The sequence below is a fragment of the Rhinopithecus roxellana genome, chromosome 11 (genome assembly GCF_007565055.1).
Source record: "Rhinopithecus roxellana isolate Shanxi Qingling chromosome 11, ASM756505v1, whole genome shotgun sequence".
In the NCBI taxonomy this organism is placed as follows: domain Eukaryota; kingdom Metazoa; phylum Chordata; class Mammalia; order Primates; family Cercopithecidae; genus Rhinopithecus; species Rhinopithecus roxellana.
In genome coordinates, this window is record NC_044559.1 from 98,256,913 (window position 1) to 98,277,450 (window position 20,538).

The 20,538-nt window shown below is 39.8% G+C and overlaps 1 protein-coding gene across 1 annotated transcript; it reads right to left on the reverse strand.

The window, feature by feature from the left end:
* Window positions 1–455: 455 nt before the first annotated feature.
* MRLN (myoregulin) lies at window positions 456–16,182 on the reverse strand. The gene is made up of 3 exons (XM_030941095.1): window positions 16,100–16,182; window positions 1,905–2,008; window positions 456–685 (listed from the first exon to the last, which is right to left on the reverse strand). Exon 3 carries the CDS (start codon window positions 664–666, stop codon window positions 526–528), a length of 141 nt encoding a protein of 46 aa, XP_030796955.1. The 5' UTR covers window positions 667–685; window positions 1,905–2,008; window positions 16,100–16,182; the 3' UTR covers window positions 456–525.
* Between the last annotated feature and the right edge of the window lie 4,356 nt (window positions 16,183–20,538).

Below are 20,538 nucleotides of genomic sequence, written 5' to 3' on the forward strand. Positions count from 1 at the left end.
CACCCAGGCTGGAGTGCAGTGGTGTGATCACAGCTCACTGCAACGTTGACTTCCTGGACTCAGGTGATTCTTCCACCTCAGCATCTGGAGTGTGAATATCTAGGACTACAGGCATGCACCACCATGCCTGTCGACTTTTTAAAATTTTTATTTTTAGTAGAGATGGGGTTTCCTCAGGTTGCTCAGGCCAGTATCGAACTTCTGCGCTCAAGGGATCCACCTAGCTGGGCCTCTCAAAGTGCTGGGATTACAGGTGTGAGCCACCATGCCTGGCCAAAAATCTAGAACTTTCATGACTCAGTAGGATAGGTGTTTTTGGAGAAAAAAATTCACTTCAGTATATGTGAATGTTTCATAAACCATAAAGAACTAAACAATACACAATGTTGTTTGTATTGCCGTGTCCTGTTGGCTTCTAGAATAAATTGGCAATGTCATAAAATGTGAGTCACTCAACATATTAAAATACACATTTTTATTCATTGTAATTCAATTTGAAATGTACATGGAAAGGAAGTCAGCTTTCTAAGAAGTTATCACAACATATATAATAGACATTAAGTCAACAAAGATAACAAACAAAATTTTTAGAAGTCTTCCCACAATTTCATCTTCTAGACTTTTGGGAGTAGTAGTAGAAATTAATATCCAGTTTTTACCAGTCATATCCAGAACACTCCCGCTCCTAGGAAAAAAGAGAAAAGTATCCTCCAATGAACACATTTATAATACTGATTCTTTCAACTCAATCTAATATTTCCACTATAAAAAGATAGTGACCCAGGTAAGTCTTCCAGGGAATATTCCATACCTATTTGTAACCAATCAATGAAATAAAATATTTTTCTCCCATTTATTTTGACCACTTTCTGTCAAAATCACCTTTCTTTCTAAAACAAACAACTCAAGGAACTTTCAGAGTGGCCAAATTTCATGTTATCTGTAGTAAGTTTATTTATGAAGTATCTGCAGTCATTTCAATCATATTTATTGGCATTGGTGAAGCTGCTATTCCTCTAACTTGTACTATTGATGTTACCAGGAAGTACGAATTTGAAGACATGAAAAAAGGCAGGTAGTGATCAAAAAAAAAAAAAAAAAAAAAAAAAAAAAAAGGTGTTTTTCTTTCCTCAAGATCCTGTCTGTAATGTTTTGGTCACTTACTAAGACATCAAACATTTAATTTCCTCCACATTTCTGTATTAATAAAACAGGTTTTTTAAAATACCTGGAATTTGTGGTCTGCATTCCACATTGTTGGAACAGTTTACCAAATGTCTGTTAGGCAGGGCATTTAGAAGCATTCTTAATCCCTTTTACAGGGGATGCAAAGGCAAATAAGTAGTTTTCAAAGCCTTACACCAAAGTTCCCCATATATACTCAATGTAAAATAAATGTCAATATCAAAAAATGTGGCAAGATTTGGGTAGTAAAATACTTCATCTACTATTTTCACCCCAAAATAAAAAAGCCAGGTAGACTTTTAAGAGAATAAGAAAGAGGGAAGGGGAAAGAGATGAGTACTCTGCCAGTGTTGTCTTCTCCCATTTTGAGCAATCTTCAAAATTTCTGTAATAAATTGCTCCATTCCTAGAGAAGGGAATTACTTGCCCCAAATTATGCAACAATCATTAGCAAAAGAAACACCTAGAATTTTCCCTGCGTGCAACAATTCTTTTTGCCTGTGTTTCAGCAACAAGGAGCAAAAATAATACATAGGTTTGCAAAGTGATTTTCCTTCCCTCCAGAAACCTCAAACTCTAGCTTGTGTTTTTCAGTCTGTGGCTCCCAGGGGTACCTTCAACTCTCTCCAAAAAGAGTAAGAGAGAGACTGAAATAAGAAGTGAGGAGGGGAATAGACAATTGGTGAGGAAGGAGGAGTGAGTAGAGACCCATTTCTCACCTGAATTAATCCCAGCTAGTGGTAGGTAACACGGCTTCTCAGTTTTCTGCTCTTGCCAGAACAAAGTGCATTCAGCACAGGTGGTCTCTTAGCAACCTTGATTCCTGTGTCAAAGCATAGCAAAGGTTTTACTGGACAGTGAGGTAGTGTAGGAAGTGAAGGGGCAGGGAGCCTACACAGAAAAACTTCTAAAATTGTTTTCAAAACTAGATCAGAAGGAGATGTCTAAGAGTGAACTTTTGAAAATATGACACTTTAATTTCTGTTTATCCCAGAATCCTATAGCTTAAAACTGAACATTGGACAGCAAGATTAAGCTAAATTCTAGGATTTTCCTGGTGGGGCAAACATTCACCACACTTTTTAAAGAAATAATTCCCGGCCGGGCACAGTGGCTCACGCCTGTAATCCCAGCACTTTGGGAGGCTGAGGCAGGCGGATCACAAGGTCAGGTGTTCAAAACCAGCCTGAGCAATATGGTGAAACCCTGTCTCTACTAAAAATACAAAAAAATTAGCCGGGTATGGTGGCGCACCCCTGTAATCCCAGCTATTCAGGAGGCTGAGGTAGGAGAATTACTTGAACCTGGGAGGCAGTGGTTGCGGTGAGCTGAGATCGTGCCACTGCACTCCAGCCTGGGCGACAGAGGGAGATTCCGTCTCAAAAAAAAAAAAAAAGAAAAAAAAAGAAATAATTCCCTAAAAATTATTTGAAACCAAGGCTTTAATATCTTCATGACAAAACAACAATTACAACCAGAAAAACCTTCATATGTAAGTGACCATAACTCATGAGATTGTGGGTCTATTTTTTAAGTACAGTCATCCCTCAGTACCCATGGGGGATTGGTTCTAGAACACCCCACAGATACGGTAACCATGGATACCAAAATCCATACATGCTCAAGTCCCTGATATAAGTGGTATAGTATTTACATATAAACTACACATATCCTCCCATATGCTGTAAATCATCTCCATAAGTTACTTATAATACCTAATACAATATAAGTGCGATGGAAATAGCTGTTATGCTGTATTGTATACAAAACAATGACAACAAAAAAAGTCTGTATATATGCAATAGAGACACATAGTTTTTCCAAAATATTTTCCATCTGTGGTTGATTGAATCCATGGATATGGAACCCATGGACCTGGAGGGCCAACTGTATTATGTTTTAATATTTTCTATCATTTTTACAAACAAATTAGAAAATGGAGGAGTGAATTTATTACAAAAGACAAGGCTATAAAATCTGATTGCTGTCTCCTTTAACCACGTGCAGTCACACACTGCATAATGACTTGAGTCAGTGGAGGACTGGCAGTAGCCCCATGAGATTATAACAGAGTTGGCCAGGCGCAGTAGCTCATGCCTGTAATCCCAGCACTTTGGGAGGCCAAGGTGGGTGGATCACAAGGTCAGGAGTTCAAGACCAGCCTGGCCAAGATGGTGACACCGTGTCTCTACTAAAAATACAAAAATTAGCCGGGCATGGTGGCAGGCACCTGTAATCCCAGCTACTTGGGAGACTGAGGCAGAGAATTGCTTGAACCTAGGAGGTGGAGGTTGCAGTGAGCTGAGATCGTGTCACTGCACTCCAGCCTGGGCAACAGAGTGAGACTCTGTCTCAAAAACAAAAAACAAAAAAAAAAAAAAACAAGATTATAACAGAGTTGCAAAACTCCTATGTCGGCCGGGCGCGGTGGCTCAAGCCTGTAATCCCAGCACTTTGGGAGGCCGAGACGGGCGGATCACGAGGTCAGGAGATCGAGACCATCCTGGCTAACACGGTAAAACCCCGTCTCTATTCAAAAATACAAAAAACTAGCCGGGCGAGGTGGCGGCGCCTGTAGTCCCAGCTCCTCCGGAGGCTGAGGCAGGAGAATGGCGTGAACCCGGGAGGCGGAGCTTGCAGTGAGCTGAGATCTGGCCACTGCACTCCAGCCTGGGTGACAGAGCGAGACTCCGTCTCAAAAAAAAACAAAAACAAACAAAAAAAAAAAAACAAAAAAAAACAAAAAAACTCCTATGTCTTAGTGAAGTCATAGTTGTTATAATGTCATAGCACAATGCATTATTCATGTGTTTGTGGTGATGCTGCTATAAACAAACCTACAGCACTGCCAGTCCTGTGAAAGCACAGCACATACAAAGATGCATGGTACAAAATACTTAATAATGATAATAAATGACTGTGTTAATAGTTTATGTATTGACTATACTATACTTTTTATCATGATTTTAGAGTGCACTCCTTGTACTTATTTTAAAGTTAACTGTAAAACAGCCCCAGGTAGGTCCTTGAGGTATTCCAGAAGAAGGCCATCATTATCATAGGAGATGACAGTCCCATGCATGCTATTGTCCCTGAAGACCTCCCAGTGGGACAAGATACAGACGTGGAAGATAGTAATGTTAATGATCCTGACCCTGTGCAGACCTAGGCTAATGTGTGTGTTTGTGTCTTATAAGAAAAAAAATTAAAAATTTTAATAGAAAAAAGTTTATAGAATTAGGATATAAAGAAAGAAAATATTTGTGTACAGCCTTACAATGTGTTTGTGCTTTAAGCTAAGTATTATTATTATTATGAGTCAAAACATTAAGAAAATTAAAAAGTTTATAAAGTAAAAAATTACAGTATATAAAATTTATTTGTTTTTCTTTTTATTTGTTTTCTTTCCTTTTTTTTTTTTTTCTTTTTTTGAGACAGAGTCTGCTCTTGTCACCCAGGCTGGGGTGCAATGGTGCGATCTCAGCATACTGCAACCTCTGCCTCCTGGGTTCATGAAATTCTCCTGCCTCAGCCTCCCGAGTAGCTGAGATTACAGGAATGCACCACCATATCTGGCTGATTTTTGTATTTTTAGTAAAGGCGGTGTTTCACCGTGTTGGCTAGGCTGGTCTTGAGCTCCTCCCCTCAGGTGTTCCATCTGTTTCAGCTTCCCAAAGTGCTGAGATTACGGAGGTGAGCCTCCGTTCCCAGCCTATTTCTTTATTCTGAAACTTAACTTGTTACTGATGAAAGAAAAAAACGATAAATAAATTTAGTGTAGCCTGAGTGTACAGTGTTCATAAAGTCTAGAGTAGTGTACAGAAATATCCTAGGCCTTCACATTCACTCGCCGTTCACTCAGTGACTCACCCAGTGCCACTTCCTGTCCTGCAAGCTGCATTCATGGGAAATGCCCTATACAGGTGTACCACTGTTTATCTTTTATACCACATTTTTACTGTACCTTTTTTATTTTAATTTTTTATTTACTTCTTTATTTTATTTTTAATTTTTTTGAGATAGTATCTCTGTCACCTAGGCTCGAGTGCAGTGGCACAAATACGGCTCACTACAGGCTTGACCCCCTGGGCTCAAACGATGCTGCCACCTCAGCTTCCTGCGTAGCTGGGACTACAGGTGTGTGCCACCATGCCTAGCTAATTTTTTGTATTTTTTATGGAGATGGGGTTTTGCCACGTTGCCCAGGCTGATACTGAAGCCCTGAGTTCAAGCAATCCACCCGCCTCAACCTCTCAAAGTGCTGGGATTACAGAGGTGAGCCACCACACCCAATCTATTTCCTTATTTTGAAACAGGAGCTTGCTCTGTTACCCAGGCTGGAATGTAGTGGTGTGGTCATAGCTCACTGTAACCTTGAACTCCTGGGCTCATTCAATCCTCCCTCCTCAGCCTCCTGAGTAGCCACGGCTACAGGTGTGTATCACCTTGCCTGGCTAATTTTAATTTTTTGTAGAGACAAAGTCCTGCTATGTTGCCCAGGCTAGTCTCGAACTCCTGACCTCAAGCAATCCTGGAGAACAGGAGTGCGATTCTAGCTCACTGCAGCCTCAAAGTGCTGGCCTCAGGTGGTCCTCACCTCCTCAGTTTCCCAAAGTGCTGGGGAGCCACTGCACCTTGATGATATTAAAATGTTTAAATACGATTATAACTCATGCTTATGACCACCCATTACACTCCTAAGTGTATCCCCCACCAGAATGCATGGCTATCTGCCTACCAAGACACATATCCAAACATCGTAATAGCTTCAATATGGAAACAACTTAAATGCCATTAGAACAAGGATAAATTGTAGCATAGTCATATAATGGAATATTATACAATAATAAAAATTCAACTACAGCTATAGACAAAAACAATGATGAATCTTACAAATATAACATTGAATTTTAAAATACAAAAACAGGTGAATCTAACAAAGATAGCACTGAATTTTAAAAAGCAAGGCACAGGCCGGGCGCGGTGGCTCAAGCCTGTAATCCCAGCACTTTGGGAGGCCGAGACGGGCGGATCACGAGGTCAGGAGATCGAGTCCATCCTGGCTAATACGGTGAAACCCCGTCTCTACTAAAAAATACAAAAAACCAGCCGGGCGACGAGGCGGGCGCCTGTAGTCCCAGCTACTCGGGAGGCTGAGACAGGAGAATGGCGTCAACCCGGGAGGCGGAGCTTGCAGTGAGCTGAGAGCCGGCCACTGCACTCCAGCCTGGGCGGCAGAGCAAGACTCCGTCTCAAAAAAAAAAAAAAAAAAAAAAAAAAAAGCAAGGCACAAAAGACAACAGTGTAAGTACATTTATATAAACTAGAAAAATAGAGTTAAAGTGCATGGTTTAGGGGTATATACATGGTTGGTAGTAATGCAAGTGGTAAATTTATCAAGAAAAGAAAGAAATTTGCTGCCACAAAATCAGGGTAGGCCTGACTTTAGGGAGTATAGGGGAAGGAAATAGGCAAGAGATTCTAACAATGTTTCATTTCTTGTCCTGGGTGGTGGTTATACTAGCAATCACTTTTTAACTATTTATTAAACTGTACATAGAAGCTTCATGTGATTTCCTTCCTTCCTTCCTTCCTTCCTTCCTTCCTCCCTCCCTCCCTCTCCTTCCTTCCTTCCTCCCTCCCTCCCTCCCTCCTTCTCCTCCTCCTTCCTTCCTTCCTTCCTTCCTTCCTTCCTTCCTTCCTTCCTTCCTTCCTTCCTCCCTCCCTCCCTCCCTCTCTCTCTCCTTCCTTCTCTTCTTTCTTTCTTCTTTCTTTTTCTTTCTTTCTTTTCTTTCTCTCTCTTTCCTTCTTCCCTTCCCTTCCTTTCCTTTTCTTTCTTTCTTTCCTTTCTTCCTTCCTTCTTGCTTGCTTTCGAGAGTCTCACTCTGTATCTTAGCTTGAAGTATGGTGGTACAATCCTATTTCATTGCAGCCTTGAACTCCTGGACTCAAGCAATCCTCCTACCTCAGTCTCATGAGTAGCTGGGATCACAGGCACATGCCACCACACCCAGGTAGTTTATTTTTATTTTTGTAGAAACAGGGTCTCACTATGTTCTACAGGCTGGTCTTGAACTCCTGGCCTCCAGTGATCCTCCTGCCTCAGCCTCCCAAAGTGGTGGGATTACAGACGTGAGCCACTGTACCTGGCCTTAATGTGCTTTTCTGTATGTATGTTAGACTTCGTAATTAATATACTAAACAAAATAAAAGACCAGAGAGAAATACATCCAAATGTCACTAGTGGCCATAGTTGTGAAGTTGGGTGGAAGGAATTTGGATGATTTTCATTTCCCTTGGCTGTTTCCATTTCTCACTGCCCACCCCCGCTTGCTGTTTCCTTTTGTCACATTCATTCATTTAAAACGATATTGCCTATATAACTTCAGAACACTAAGGAAAGTAGTCTCAACACTGCTAGACTTCTTCCCTCTGATATATTTCAAAGTAATTTATACTGATTTTATTTTTGTCAAACCAATCATTATAACAAATATGAATGAAAGGAAAATTACATTTATCAATGAAACATTTTAATGAAAGTATGTAACTTCTATGATAAACAAGGCAAATCTCTTCCACCATGAGGAACAGAAACCAGGGGTTCCTGTTTGCTTTTTGCCCTTGATGTTGGTCTGTTTCTAGATCTAAATAATTGGAAGGACACAAATTTGTCTCATCACAAGTTTCCTAACACACCCAGATTTTACTGTGGATTAAAATTATGCATCACATGGTGCTTGGATTTACATTTTGCTCATTAGTTTTCACTCGGCTAGAATCATGGTAGTAAGTGTTTCTTCTTTAGGATGGAAGGGGCATTTGTTGGAGAGAATAGCTATCTAACAGCAGTAATTTTCAGGATAAAATATTTCCTAGTTTTTTTATCTGATAGAAACATGTACCAAAAAATATACACAAATTTTAAACAAGTTAGGACACCTTAAAAACTATGCTACAACTTACTGAATGTGTTTATCTCAAGACCTTGGTCTTATCTTGAACGTAGTGTTTTAACATCATAGTTAAAATGACATGACCTCCCGTTTCTGATATGACAGCTGAGGTTATTTTGGGTCAAATTTTTTTTTTATGTTGAAACTTCAGCTGACAACAAATAATTTCCCCTTCCATGTGAATGCCTCTGCCTTTCTTTTCCTCATTTCTAGAGGCCACTGGGAGTCACTTTATTATTTTATAGAATGTTGTACTGAAAGTAGAATGGATACTCTCATCTAGTTTATAAATCTTTACTTCTTCCTTTGATTCTATCAAGATTCAGGTCCAAGATTCAGTATCTAATTCGAATTGACCTGTTCATTGCTTATTGGATAATTGAGGAGTGGTATCCCACAGAGTTAGACAAATGAGAGTAGCAGTAACCTCTGGTTTCTAGGAGCTGGACTTACTTGTATTCTCTGTTCTTCACTCTGCCACCAGTTTGTAAACCCTTGCCTTTGAAGTCAACTCTGACTCCAGGGCCATAAGAAGAATGTATTTTCTAAATGGCTTGGTCCTCTGGCAAAAAGAACAACAACAACAACAACAAATATCCCTCTGTTATATAAAAGTATTACTAGTTCTGAGACTTCACACTTTTCTCAATTTCTCCTAATCTCTAACATTTCTCTTTATTAAGTGTAGATTTTTGGTTAGGACAAAGAACAGAATGAATATACTTTGCAAAGTCTCTTTTTCACTCAAAAGAAAAACACTTTTCATTGGATTCAAGTTTATAGTCTTAAACACATGAGTCACACTTCAAAAATATTTTCTTTTTTGATAAAAATTTTCTAATCCTTCTCCTTGTTTCAATCAACGTCTAACAGTTAAGATAATATTGATAGAAGTTCCCTAGAGACACATGTTGAAAAATGAGACACAGTTGAAATCTGTCCACTTTTGCTTAATAGGCCACTTAAGTAAATAATATAATAATAACCACCATGTATTGAGGGTCTGTTATGTGCCGGGCACTGCTTATGCACAACTGGGAGATGAAGAACACTGAGTATTCTGTGCCATAGTTTAGAAACTAATCCAGTACTTCAGCTTCCAGATGCCACGCTCTTTCAACTATACTGATTTATTCATGTTTTCAAATGAAAAGTTACTTTTGAAAATATCTACATTATAATGGAAATTGACTATACTGGCATGGAAACATCACATAATTATTAATGGATCTTCTTCTCAGTCCTGGATCCTTTCTATATATGTGAGCTGGTTGTGGAACAATGGGATGGAAGGGCTTAGAGTTATCCCTCTGGGCCTGATAATCCCACATTTGTGGGAATTCACTTTACAAGAGTTAGTTGCTAATTTATTCACATCAAAACAATCTGTCCTTTGTAAATGGGACATTGCCCAGATCACAACTGTGAGCTCACTATTTAACAACAAATTTAGCTGAAAGTACAGCTTTTTTTTTTTTTTTTTTTTTTTTTTTTTTTAGACAGAGTTTCATTTTTGTGGCCCAGCCATGGCGCGATGTTGGCTCACTGCAACCTCCACCTCCCAGATTCAAGCCATTCTCCTGCCTCAGCCTCCTGAGTAGCTGGGATTACAGGCATGCACCACCATGCCTGGCTAATTCTTGTATATTTAATAGAGATGGGTTTCTCCATGTTGATCAGGCTGGTCTTGAACTCCCAGCCTTAGGTGATCTGTCCGCCTCGGCCTCCCAAAGTGCTGGGATTACAGGCGTGAGCCACTGCGCCCGGCCAAAAGTACAGTTTTTATTATTTATTTTTATTATCTTTTACTATCTATTTTATTCATATTTTTTGTTATTTGTTTTTAACTGCTTGTTACCTTACGGCTAACAAGTTTCTCCCCTTGATCTCCTTAACATTAACCAAGCTGAGAAATAATAAGAATGCTACCAAGACATGGTGTTTGAGAGATGGGTCTAGAATCAGACTGACAGAGTTTGAATCTCAGGTCTGCCACTGTGCATGACACCTTAAGCAAGTTACATTAACTCTGTGCCTCAGTTGGCACTTCCACAAAGTGGGGATAACGGTACCTGCTTCTTGGGGTAGCCTGAGAATTCAATGAGATAACACTCGTGCCTAGAAAGTAAACATTTAGTAAGTGATAGTGTCTACTATTAATTACTAGTCTAGCATATTACTGTTCCATAGTAGCTCTTGAATGAATCATTCTTCTCAAGTTCTCTTTAAGCACTTAAATAGGCAAAGCTGTTAAACTCCTATTCATCCTTTGAGATTCAATGTCACCTCCTCTGTTATCCAATCTGACTTCCTTAGTCAGAATGTATTTCCCACTTGTCCGCAACATGTTGCCAGTGACCACACTGTATCATGGTTGTTTACATGCAATACCCCCATAGTCAGTGATGCTTTCCTAGAAGGTAGGGGGTGGCCTTATTCATCCTAGATTCCAGGGCCTCACAGTCTCCGACACTAATTAGTTCTCAACAAATACTGACTTGACTATACTTAAAGCAGAAGTTTTCTGGGAAGAATGAAAGTTCGCTTTGTCCAAATGACAATTACAATAAGAAAAACATATGTAATAAGTCTACTTTTCCCAGCACATAATTTTAAAAATAAAATCCCAAAGTTGGCTGCTTGCAACTTGTCTCCCTATGGAAAACATCTCCCTTTCCCACAAAGTATATGTTCAAGACAACTGTCTTTTAGAAACTTGAGAAATCATATGGGAACTATGTCTTACTAATGCTTTTCCTTTTGTTTGTTTGTTTGTTTGTTTTTTGCTTATAATTAGGGAAGCAAGTCAAGTTGCTGGAAGGCAAGAAAAACTTGGCACAAAATCTAGAGGGTTTTAGAATGGGATGATCTGTTGGGATGGCCACCATTTCTGCAGCATACTGGAGGTTTGCCCTCACTAAACTCAAATTCGAGTAATTTGGGAAAATTTGGGCATATGCAATGGTCAATGAATTTTTTGTATTCTGTAAGCTTCTAAAATTTGAGTTCAAGCTGCATTTTCTGAGCTCATTAAGGTCCCCTTCAATTCTGCCCAAAGTTGAATTATATGAGAAAGGAAATTTAACACATATCTGAGAAATTAACTTATCAATGACATGAGCTTTGTACCATAGAAAGCTTGTACTGGAATAAAATAATGCATATGACTATGTTTAAATGATGGTAGGCATTATTCTTGCACCTTGTTTCTTGATTAAGACATGATTTCAAGGCAATTATTCTCTCTCCAGCTACGAAAAACAACAATGGGGAAAGATGGGAAGTACTAACGAAATGTTGGTATAGAGAAGATATTGCAGCTTTTGTAAACCTCTCATCTGACAAATGAGGCCCAAAGAGACTTGTCTGAGGTCACACAGTGACTTTTTCCAAAGCTAGTGCCACAATTGCCTCAGCGATTTTCTGATATTTATGATAGACTGGATTCTGCATTTCACCAGAGTCAGCTACGTGAGGAGGGTCTGCCTTCATCACCCTCCAACATCTTTGATTCCAGCCCATGTATAACCAGAGTCCAGAGCAAAGTAAATCACAAGTGAAAAGTGGAAAATGCGGCAGGTCAGGGCCACAAGGCAAAGAATTTGACACAGTGGACTTCGACTGAACACAGAAATATGTTTGTTACAGATGATCGGTCAGCAAGGTGGAGTGAGGAGACAGTACAGGATCTGAACCGGATGGAACCAGTTTGAGATCCTGGCTCTCACCAGTATTAACTCTGCAGCCTTGGACAAAGCACCTAACCTCAGATGCTACCTCATCTGGAGAACAGAGAGAGTAATATCTGTCTTGTGGGGGGTCAAAAGGACTTTATTCGTAACTGAAGCTCAGAGCCTTCTACACACACTTTGATTTTAATCTCATGAAACTTTATGAGGTGGAATATTCCTACCACTATTTTCTTACTCGAAAAGATGGAAACCCAGAGAGGTTAACATAGCTGTCCAACGTTACACACGTAGTAAGAAGTGACCAAGGATTTTTATGGAGATTTGTTTGGTTCCAATGCCCACGGCCTTAGCCACTGCAATATAGCAGTGAGCCAAGAGGCCGGGCATGGTGGCTCACACCTGTAATCCCAGCACTTTGGGAGGCCAAGGCGGGCAGATTACCCGAGGTCAGGAGTTCGAGAACAGCCTGGTCAACATGGCAAAACCCTGTCTCTACCAAAAATGCAAAAATTAGCCTGGCATAGTGGTGCGTGCCTGTAGTCCCAGCTACTTGGGAGGCTGAGGCACAAGAATCGCTTGAACCTGGGAGGCAGAGGTTGCAGTGAGCCGAGATCATGCCACTGAACTCCAGCCTGGGTCTCAAAAAAACAAAACAAAACGAGCAAACAAAAAAAGTAAGCCAAGAGCCCAGCATGCTGCCTGACACTCAATAAATAGTGCCTAGTTAAATGAAGCAGCAGATTCAGAAAAATGGCCACTTCCTTGCAGTCCAACCATGAAGAGGGACGGAGTGGGTCAGTTAGATGAGAGGAAACAAATAGCCTTTAAGAGCTGGAAAGCCCAGAGAAGCTAAGGCAGACACACAGACACATGAGCAGCGGGGTGTTGGCTCGCGTGGCAGCACTCCTGAGGGTCCATCTGATCACCCACCCGCCCCCGGTGGAAAAGTAGGTTACAGATCTGTCAGGAGCCACTGTGTTTCTCTTCTCTTCTCTTCAATGGCACCCTCTTGCTCTCTCTCTTTTTTTTTTTTTTTTTTGAGACGGAATTTTGCTCTTGTTGCCCAGACTGGAGTGCAATGGTGCAATCTTGGCTCACTGCAACCTTCACCTCCCGGGTTCAAGTAATTCTCCTGCCTCAGCCTCTTAGTAGCTGGGATTACCGGTGCCCACCAACACACCGGCTAATTTTTGTATTTTTAGTAGAGACAGGGTTTCACCATGTTGGACAGGCTGGGCTTGAACTCCTGACCTCAGGTGTTCCATCCGCCTTGGCCTCCCAAAGTGCTGGGATCACAGACATGAGCCATCACGTCCGGCCCACTTGCTTTCTTTTTAGGTCAGCATCTGTTCAGTTTTGGCTTTCCCAAGCCGTTGATGGCCATGCCTCAAATATTTGAAGTAAAAATTCTGGCCCTAAAAAGAGCAATTTTTCTACATATGAACAAATATGACTTCTTAGTCATCCGCTATCAGGACTCCTGAAGGCTACAGTTTCTAACTGCCATATTCTTGCCCTAAACAGATCATACATTGCCCCTGAGATGACATGAATTTACTCAGTTATGGGCACTGAACATTACGAAATATTCTGGAACTGAAATAATCAAAATGTTATCAACCATCTCCCTGCCAAGTTTTCCAGCCCTTTCCATGAATCACAGTTGTGATGCACTTTTGCAAAGCCAGATGAAAGGCCTGGAGCCCTGGCTGGGTATCACCTGTGTAAGGTTTCCACAGATCCCCAACACAGCAGTGCCAGCAGACACTTGTCCTTTGAGTGGTGTGAGGATGCAGAAATGGGACTAAGGGGGACTTGTTTGTGTTTTTTGACCTGCAGAACTCAGATATCCAAACAAGTGTCATTCCCATTTGGAGTTGGTGAATGGAGGGGAGTGGGAAAATCTCTGGACTTTTCTGAGTACTCAAAGGCATTTGGCAGAACCTTTTAAACTGCCTAGTTGGCCTGCAACACACACTCCTTGGTATAAATTCACTGGTGGCAATGTTTTTATGTTTTTAGGTGCAGATTTGATTTCTGAGACAAGCTGATTGTTCTTTGGAGTCAAGTTTAGCTGAAAATAAATGGCTAGGCTGGAGAATAGAATTTCAAGTTTAAATGACAGACTATAACCATCTTTAGAGTAGAAATGATATCTCCAGCATTTTCCACAGAGCTTGGACAAAGTGCTTAATAACATATTTTTTTCCCCATAGGGCAGATGAGGTGTGACTTTAAAAGGTGTTGCTCTTCTATGCTTCACAAAGTCATTACTTAGAAGGTGATACTTGGCCAGGTGTGGTGGCTCATGCCTATAATTCCAGCACTTTGGGAGGCCCAGGAGTTTGAGACCACACTGGGCAACATGGCAAAACCCTGTCTCTACTAAAAAATATATATATACAAAAATTAGCTTGGCATGTTGGTGCACACCTGTAGTCCCAGGTACTCGAGAGACTGAGGTGGAAGGATCACTTGCAGCCTAGGAGGTGGAGGTTGCAGTGAGGTGATATCAAGTCACTGCACTCCAGCCTGGGTGACAAAGTAAGACTCTGTCTCAAAAAGAAAAAAAAAAAAAGGTGATACCTAAGGAGGAGGACTGAACCATTAATAAGCCCATTCTGAGTTTTATAGACCCCGTTTTTGGTTAGCATATGGTGTCTTGCACATGCTAGGAATTAAATACATATTTGCACAATTAAAGTTTGTAGAGGAAAACAAAAATCCAATCATATCTCCTGAGTTACAGGACAACACTTTGGAAAGCAGGTATTGAGACGACCCTTCTTTTGGTCGTATCCAGACACACAGAATATAATGTAGCACGGGTGGAAACCAGTCCTTTGGAAACACAGAAAGACAGAGCAAAAGAAAAATGTTAGAATGCTGATTATAATAGAACAGATACGTTTATGGAAATAATAGTTTATATTTTGAAGTTGTTTTGGGAGGTTTCTCATCATCGTTGATCTTAGCTGTAGACTTAATACCTTGATTGCTAACAATATACCATCCTCCAATCCACCTGTCCTCAGCATTTGCATGGTTTACACTATTCTAAAAATGAAGTTATTAAAAGTAGTACAAGTGGAATATTGCCTCTACAGTTTAAATTCATGTTTCCCATCAAAAACCACATTTGGAGGCTCTGGATTTAAATTGGAAACAAATGAGAGATAATTAGGAAGATTCAGGAAAAACTCAAAGAAGGAATTTATAAACGTGTTAACAGTCACTATCACTATACTTGGCTACTTATATACATTGAGTAAACCCCACCACGTTGTAAAAGAGACTATGATTCTCATTTTACAAATGAGCAAACTGAGGCTCAGAGTGGTTGAGTACTTTCTTAGGATCACACAGTTTGTACATGGTCCAAGCCAGGGCTCAACAACAAGCCCACATCTGCCTCCTTCCAATTCACTGTCATGCCTCCCTTATGCATTTTATTTAGAAGCCTGGTGCACATGTTCAAGAATTGAACATACATAACCAAAGCAGAAAACTGTATTAGTCTATGGTCTTGAAGAAGGATTGGAGTGTCAGGTTTCAGCCCTGCTCAAGAGAACCAAGCAGGGCATTGGCCTTTCTGGGCTTCAGGGTCCCCCTTTTCTAGACAGAAAACATAGTGATCTACTTCGAAGGACTCTCAGAAGCAACCAGTATAAAGAAGGCTGCAAAGACAAAGCCTTTGGCTAAAAAACAAGGAAGCAATGAATCCATGGAACAAGACAGGTGCCCTCTCTGATCCAAACCTAGAACAAGGGGGAAGAAAACAAAAGTGCCCAGGTTTCTTGTCCAACTACTCCTCCCCCCCCAAGTCCCCCATGTATACTTTTCATATGTGAAAATTCTCTTTGCAATCACTGGAATTCTATTTGGAGAGAAAATACAAGGAAACAGGAGGTCAAGCTGCAGCCACAGAGCTTGGTCAAGTAATTTATATATCATTAATCCTTTGCTTCTCCTCCTGCCTTTATTTAACCAAAAGAAAATGAGAGTAGAAATGTAATTCATTGATCTCTCTTTATAATCAGCCTTATAAAAAGTGGAGAGATGTTGCAGTGATTGGAAATAGGCTTTGTGAATCTCAGTGAATTTTAATCTACTACATCTCCCTCCATCAGAAGCACGTAAGAGTCACACTAAACTTTCCTCCAAAATCAACATCTTAAAATGCTACATTAAAACACACACACACACACACACACACACACACACACACACACACAAACAAACAAACAAACCAAAAAAACCACTTACTGTTCAGGGGTTCAATAAGCGAAGTCCAAAGTCAAGGGAATGATCTCTCTCTTTTATGAAAAACACCATATGGTCTTGGTGGATCAGGAGGCTCACTGGTCTGTTATTAATAACTGGCTTAGAGCTTTTGAAGAAACATGAGCCAGAATGTCAGGAGAGGAGGCAAGTGGAAAGAAATTGACAGGCACAGGTGGAGTAAATTATAACAAGGATATACTTATGCCCACACAGGAACTCAAAGAACCCATGAGAAGGAGATTAGTTCCTCCACAATCAATAGGCCCTTATATCAAGTTTTTGAAGAGTTAAACAACCCACAAAATATCCTGAATGTCAGCGGGGAACATCACACACCAGAGCCCGTCGAAAGTGTGGGGGCCTGGGGGAGGGGTAGCATTAGGAGAAATACTAATGTAAATGATGAGTTAATAGATGCAGCAAACCAACATGGCATATGTATATCTATGTAACAAACCTGCACGTTGTGCACATGTACCCTAGAACTTAAAGATAATAATTTTAAAAAATCCTGAAGGTCAAAAAACACCATGACTCATTTAATGTTATACTATCCTTTGCTCTTCTGAACAATTCTTTTCCATGGACATGTAAATATCTTTTTAAATTGATACATTTTACCTTGTTTACATTGACTCCTCAATTTTAAAAATATATCAAGAAATGGATTTTGAAATGCACATTATCAACTTTTTAAAGTTTTTTTTTTACCTGTGAGCCTATTAGCTGCCTTCCTTTAGAGATCCCAAAACAATTCCTGGAAGTATATAGGTATAGGTGCACGTGGTGGCTGGAGGCTGGATCTTGGGATTGTATCATCCATAAAAAGAAACCTGTAGAATTCCCGTGGTGAGAATGGAGGTGTAATCATCACCTTACTTCTGGTTTGCAGTGGCTCTCCTCTTTTGGAAACTTACATTTCAAAACATTCCAAATTCTATGCCTCCCCTCCTCCCCCATAAATGACATCAAATTGTTTATAATATTAACAGTATGTCTTTAGACCTAATTACATCAAACCCTGGCTCTGTCTGAAGTGTTAAAAGAAACTGACAATTACGTGGCTGGGAGTGGTGGCTCATGCCTGTAATATCAGCACTTTGGGAGGCCAAAGCAGGCAGATGGCTTGAGCTCTGAAGTTTGAGACCAGCCTGGGCAGCATGGTGAAACCCAGTATCTACAAAAAAAAAAAAAGAAAGAAAAGAAAAGTAGCCAGGTGTGGTGGCACATGTCTGTAGTCCCAGCTACTCAGGAGGCTGAGGTAGAAGGATCACTTGAACCCTGGAGATAGAGGTTGCAGTGAGCCAAAATCATGCCATGGCACTCTAGCCTAGGTAACAGAGCAAGACTGTGTCTCAAAAATTAAAAAAGAAAGCTGACAATTAGAGAAAAGTTATTGAAATACATAAAGATTGTTAAATTGCCTCTTCTTCTTCTTCTTCTTTTTTTTTTTTTTTTTAACAGAGACAGGGACTCACTCTGTCACCCAGACTGAAGTGCAGTATCATGATCATAGCCCACTGCAGCTTTGAACTTCTGAGTTTAAGCAATCCTCCCACCTTGGCCTCTTGACTAGCTGGGACCATAGGCATGTGCCACTGCACCCAGCTACATTTTTTTTTTTTCATTTTCTGTAGAGATGAGGTCTTGCCTGGTCTTCAGTCCTGTACTCAAGTGACCCTTCTTCCTGTGTTTCCCAATGTGATGGAATTACAGGCGTGAGCCACTGCACCCAGCCAACTGCTTCATTCTTCAGGTTCCAGCTGCTTGTCACCCTGGCTCAGATCTAGTAACTGGCCTTTTATCAAACTAAACCTTTTTCAGCTAAATGCTGCGGTGGATGGGGTGGACACCTCCCTACAGACCTCACATAGTGGAATGTTATTCTACTGAGGCAACTGTGAAAAAGAGAAACTGATATGCTAGTGACGCTCAGTTTAATAGATGGGAGAGAAGGAGTGGAATAGGCATAGAGCCTTTTTTTTTTTCCCCCATTCTCTGGTCAATTAAAAAAATTTGAGTATCCACTGAATATGTGTATTTTTGTTTATAGAACATATGCATATACTATTGTAAATATATCATTTACATCAAAAATACAAATACAATTTTTAAAAGAAGAAATGTAAAAATAAATAGACATTCTAATATTTTCTTACCACACTTCCAATGGGTCATCTTTACTGGTCCCTGGGGCATGGACTGTGCAGCTGACTGATGAGTGTTCAGAACACCAGGCCCACCACTTATTAGGTGTTGTGGGTTGCATTGCATCCCCTAGAGACATTTTCAAGCCCAAGTCCTCTGTACCTGTGAATGTGACCCTATTTGGAAATAGGGCCTTGCTGATATAATCAAGATGAGATCATGCTGGATTAGGTGGGCCCTAATCCAATGACCTGAGTCCTTGTGACAAGTGGGAAATGGGGACATAATCAGACATATAGGGAGACATCACGTGACAAAGGAAATAGATATTGGAGTGATGTGTCCACAAGCCGAGGAATATCAAGGTCTGTGGGCAACCACCAGAGAAGCAAGGAAGAGACAAAGAAAGACCCTTCCCCAGAGCCTTCAGTGGGGCCATGGTCCTGCTGACACCTTAATCTTGGTCTTCTAGTCTCCAGAACTGACACAATAAATTTCTGTTGCTTTAAGCCACGCTGTTGGTGGTAGAATTGAGTTTCTAATACTTTAATGCAAATGCTTTAAGAATTCAAATTCAAAAAATTTAGGTAACTCTTTTTTTAAAAAAAGACTACTTTAATATTTATTTTTTAATGGAAAGAGCTGTCTTCTGAGTTATTCAAGTTCAGCATAATGCAAGCATACGTTTGTCTTCTATTTGGGCTTATTCTTCCTGAACCTAGACAGCTATACTGATTGAATAAACTAGCATTATGTTTCCTAGATGTTTAAGATGATGAAAACTAGAGATGTGTGTTTAGCTAAATTAAATTATTATTCTGACAACTTCATTTCAACAATAATTATGTTTTGTAGCATGTCAGCTTGAAGACAGTCTCTAAGATCTTTTAGTAACTTAAAACTTATGCGAGTTTAGGTTAATTAATGGATAGTCATTAAATACCTAGATCATTTCTAATAAGACAAAGCATTAAAATATTAACCACTAAGCATAATTTTAAGGCTGTATGTATTTTGCCACATTGAGAAATTGTACTATAAGGACATCTAAGCTATCAAACATTGTAAAGTATATATTCATAAGCTTTGCTACACAGTTATAGTGTCTGACAGCTCACAGGTATCTAGCTCATAGCTATCTCTGTGAAATAGAAGTTAAAAAGTTACGATTAATATTGTGAGTGAGATTCTCTAGGAAAAATAATTGTAGAGAAGAGAACTTTGTATGCAAGGTACTCGGGATGTATTTTTGTTAAGGTAAAGGAGCATAGTTTTGTCCTAAAGTAAAATGACTGGCTGTTCCAGGATGAGGAAGAACAGGTAGCACAAAACCTAAATGGATGTAGAAACCTGTAGAAGGTGCACAGAAAGGGAATTTTAATTGCCATAGTCAAAACTGGCTAAGGTTTAGTGGCTTTATTTATAAGATTGTCTTAAAAGAGCCTTGGATATCAAATATTATGCTGATACAAAATTAAAACTGCTTTTCTCTCTGTTAAATGACAACATTTTCTTGAATCATTTATGTACTTAAGAGGTTAAGATTTTTTTTACCTTTTGAGAAATCTGCCTAAAAGGCAATGATTCTATTTTATCAGAATAATTTTCTGTGCTTTACGTTCAGTTTTTCATGTCCTTGATAACTTACAGGAACAAAGTCTTCTCACTCTTCAAAGAATTAAGGTTCTTTACAATTCTATTAACTCCTATGTTTTCTTTAAGACTTTTCTATTGCCACTTTGATGTTAAATTCACTGCTTTGTTTTAAATGCCACAGAAACAACCAAATTTCCTTGTCAATTGCATTATTTTTGTAATGAGCTCATCAGATCTTTCACTTTTGAAAAATTATCGTTAATAAGTTAACCATGGTCATTTTTGGTCTCTTGGCATCTAGAGATAGTTTTTCGTTGTTGTTTTGCTTTGATTCTTCCTGGAAAGCACTCGCAAATCAGCTACAAAGCACAATGCTTTGACATTAAAAACAATGGTCTCAGAGCCCCACAGGAAAGGACTATGCTGAGTACTCACAAGCACAGGCTTATGATGGTATTCCTTAAATAGCCTGGGGCCCATGCCATTGGACCATCCAGGATTTCCTACATTCTCATTAAGAAGCTAACGGGTTCATGAGGCTACTAACCCAAGATGAAACAGAACAAGAATAAGCCTGAGCAAAATGATGAGGAATGATTTGAGTTTTGTTTGGAATGCTGCTAATATTTTAATATTCTATTATCTGGATATGAGGGCTACTTTATCTTTTAAGCTAT

Excerpts from the sequence above, each read along its gene's own strand:
- MRLN (XM_030941095.1), bottom strand. The coding sequence starts at position 666 with ATGACTGGTAAAAACTGGATATTAATTTCTACTACTACTCCCAAAAGT.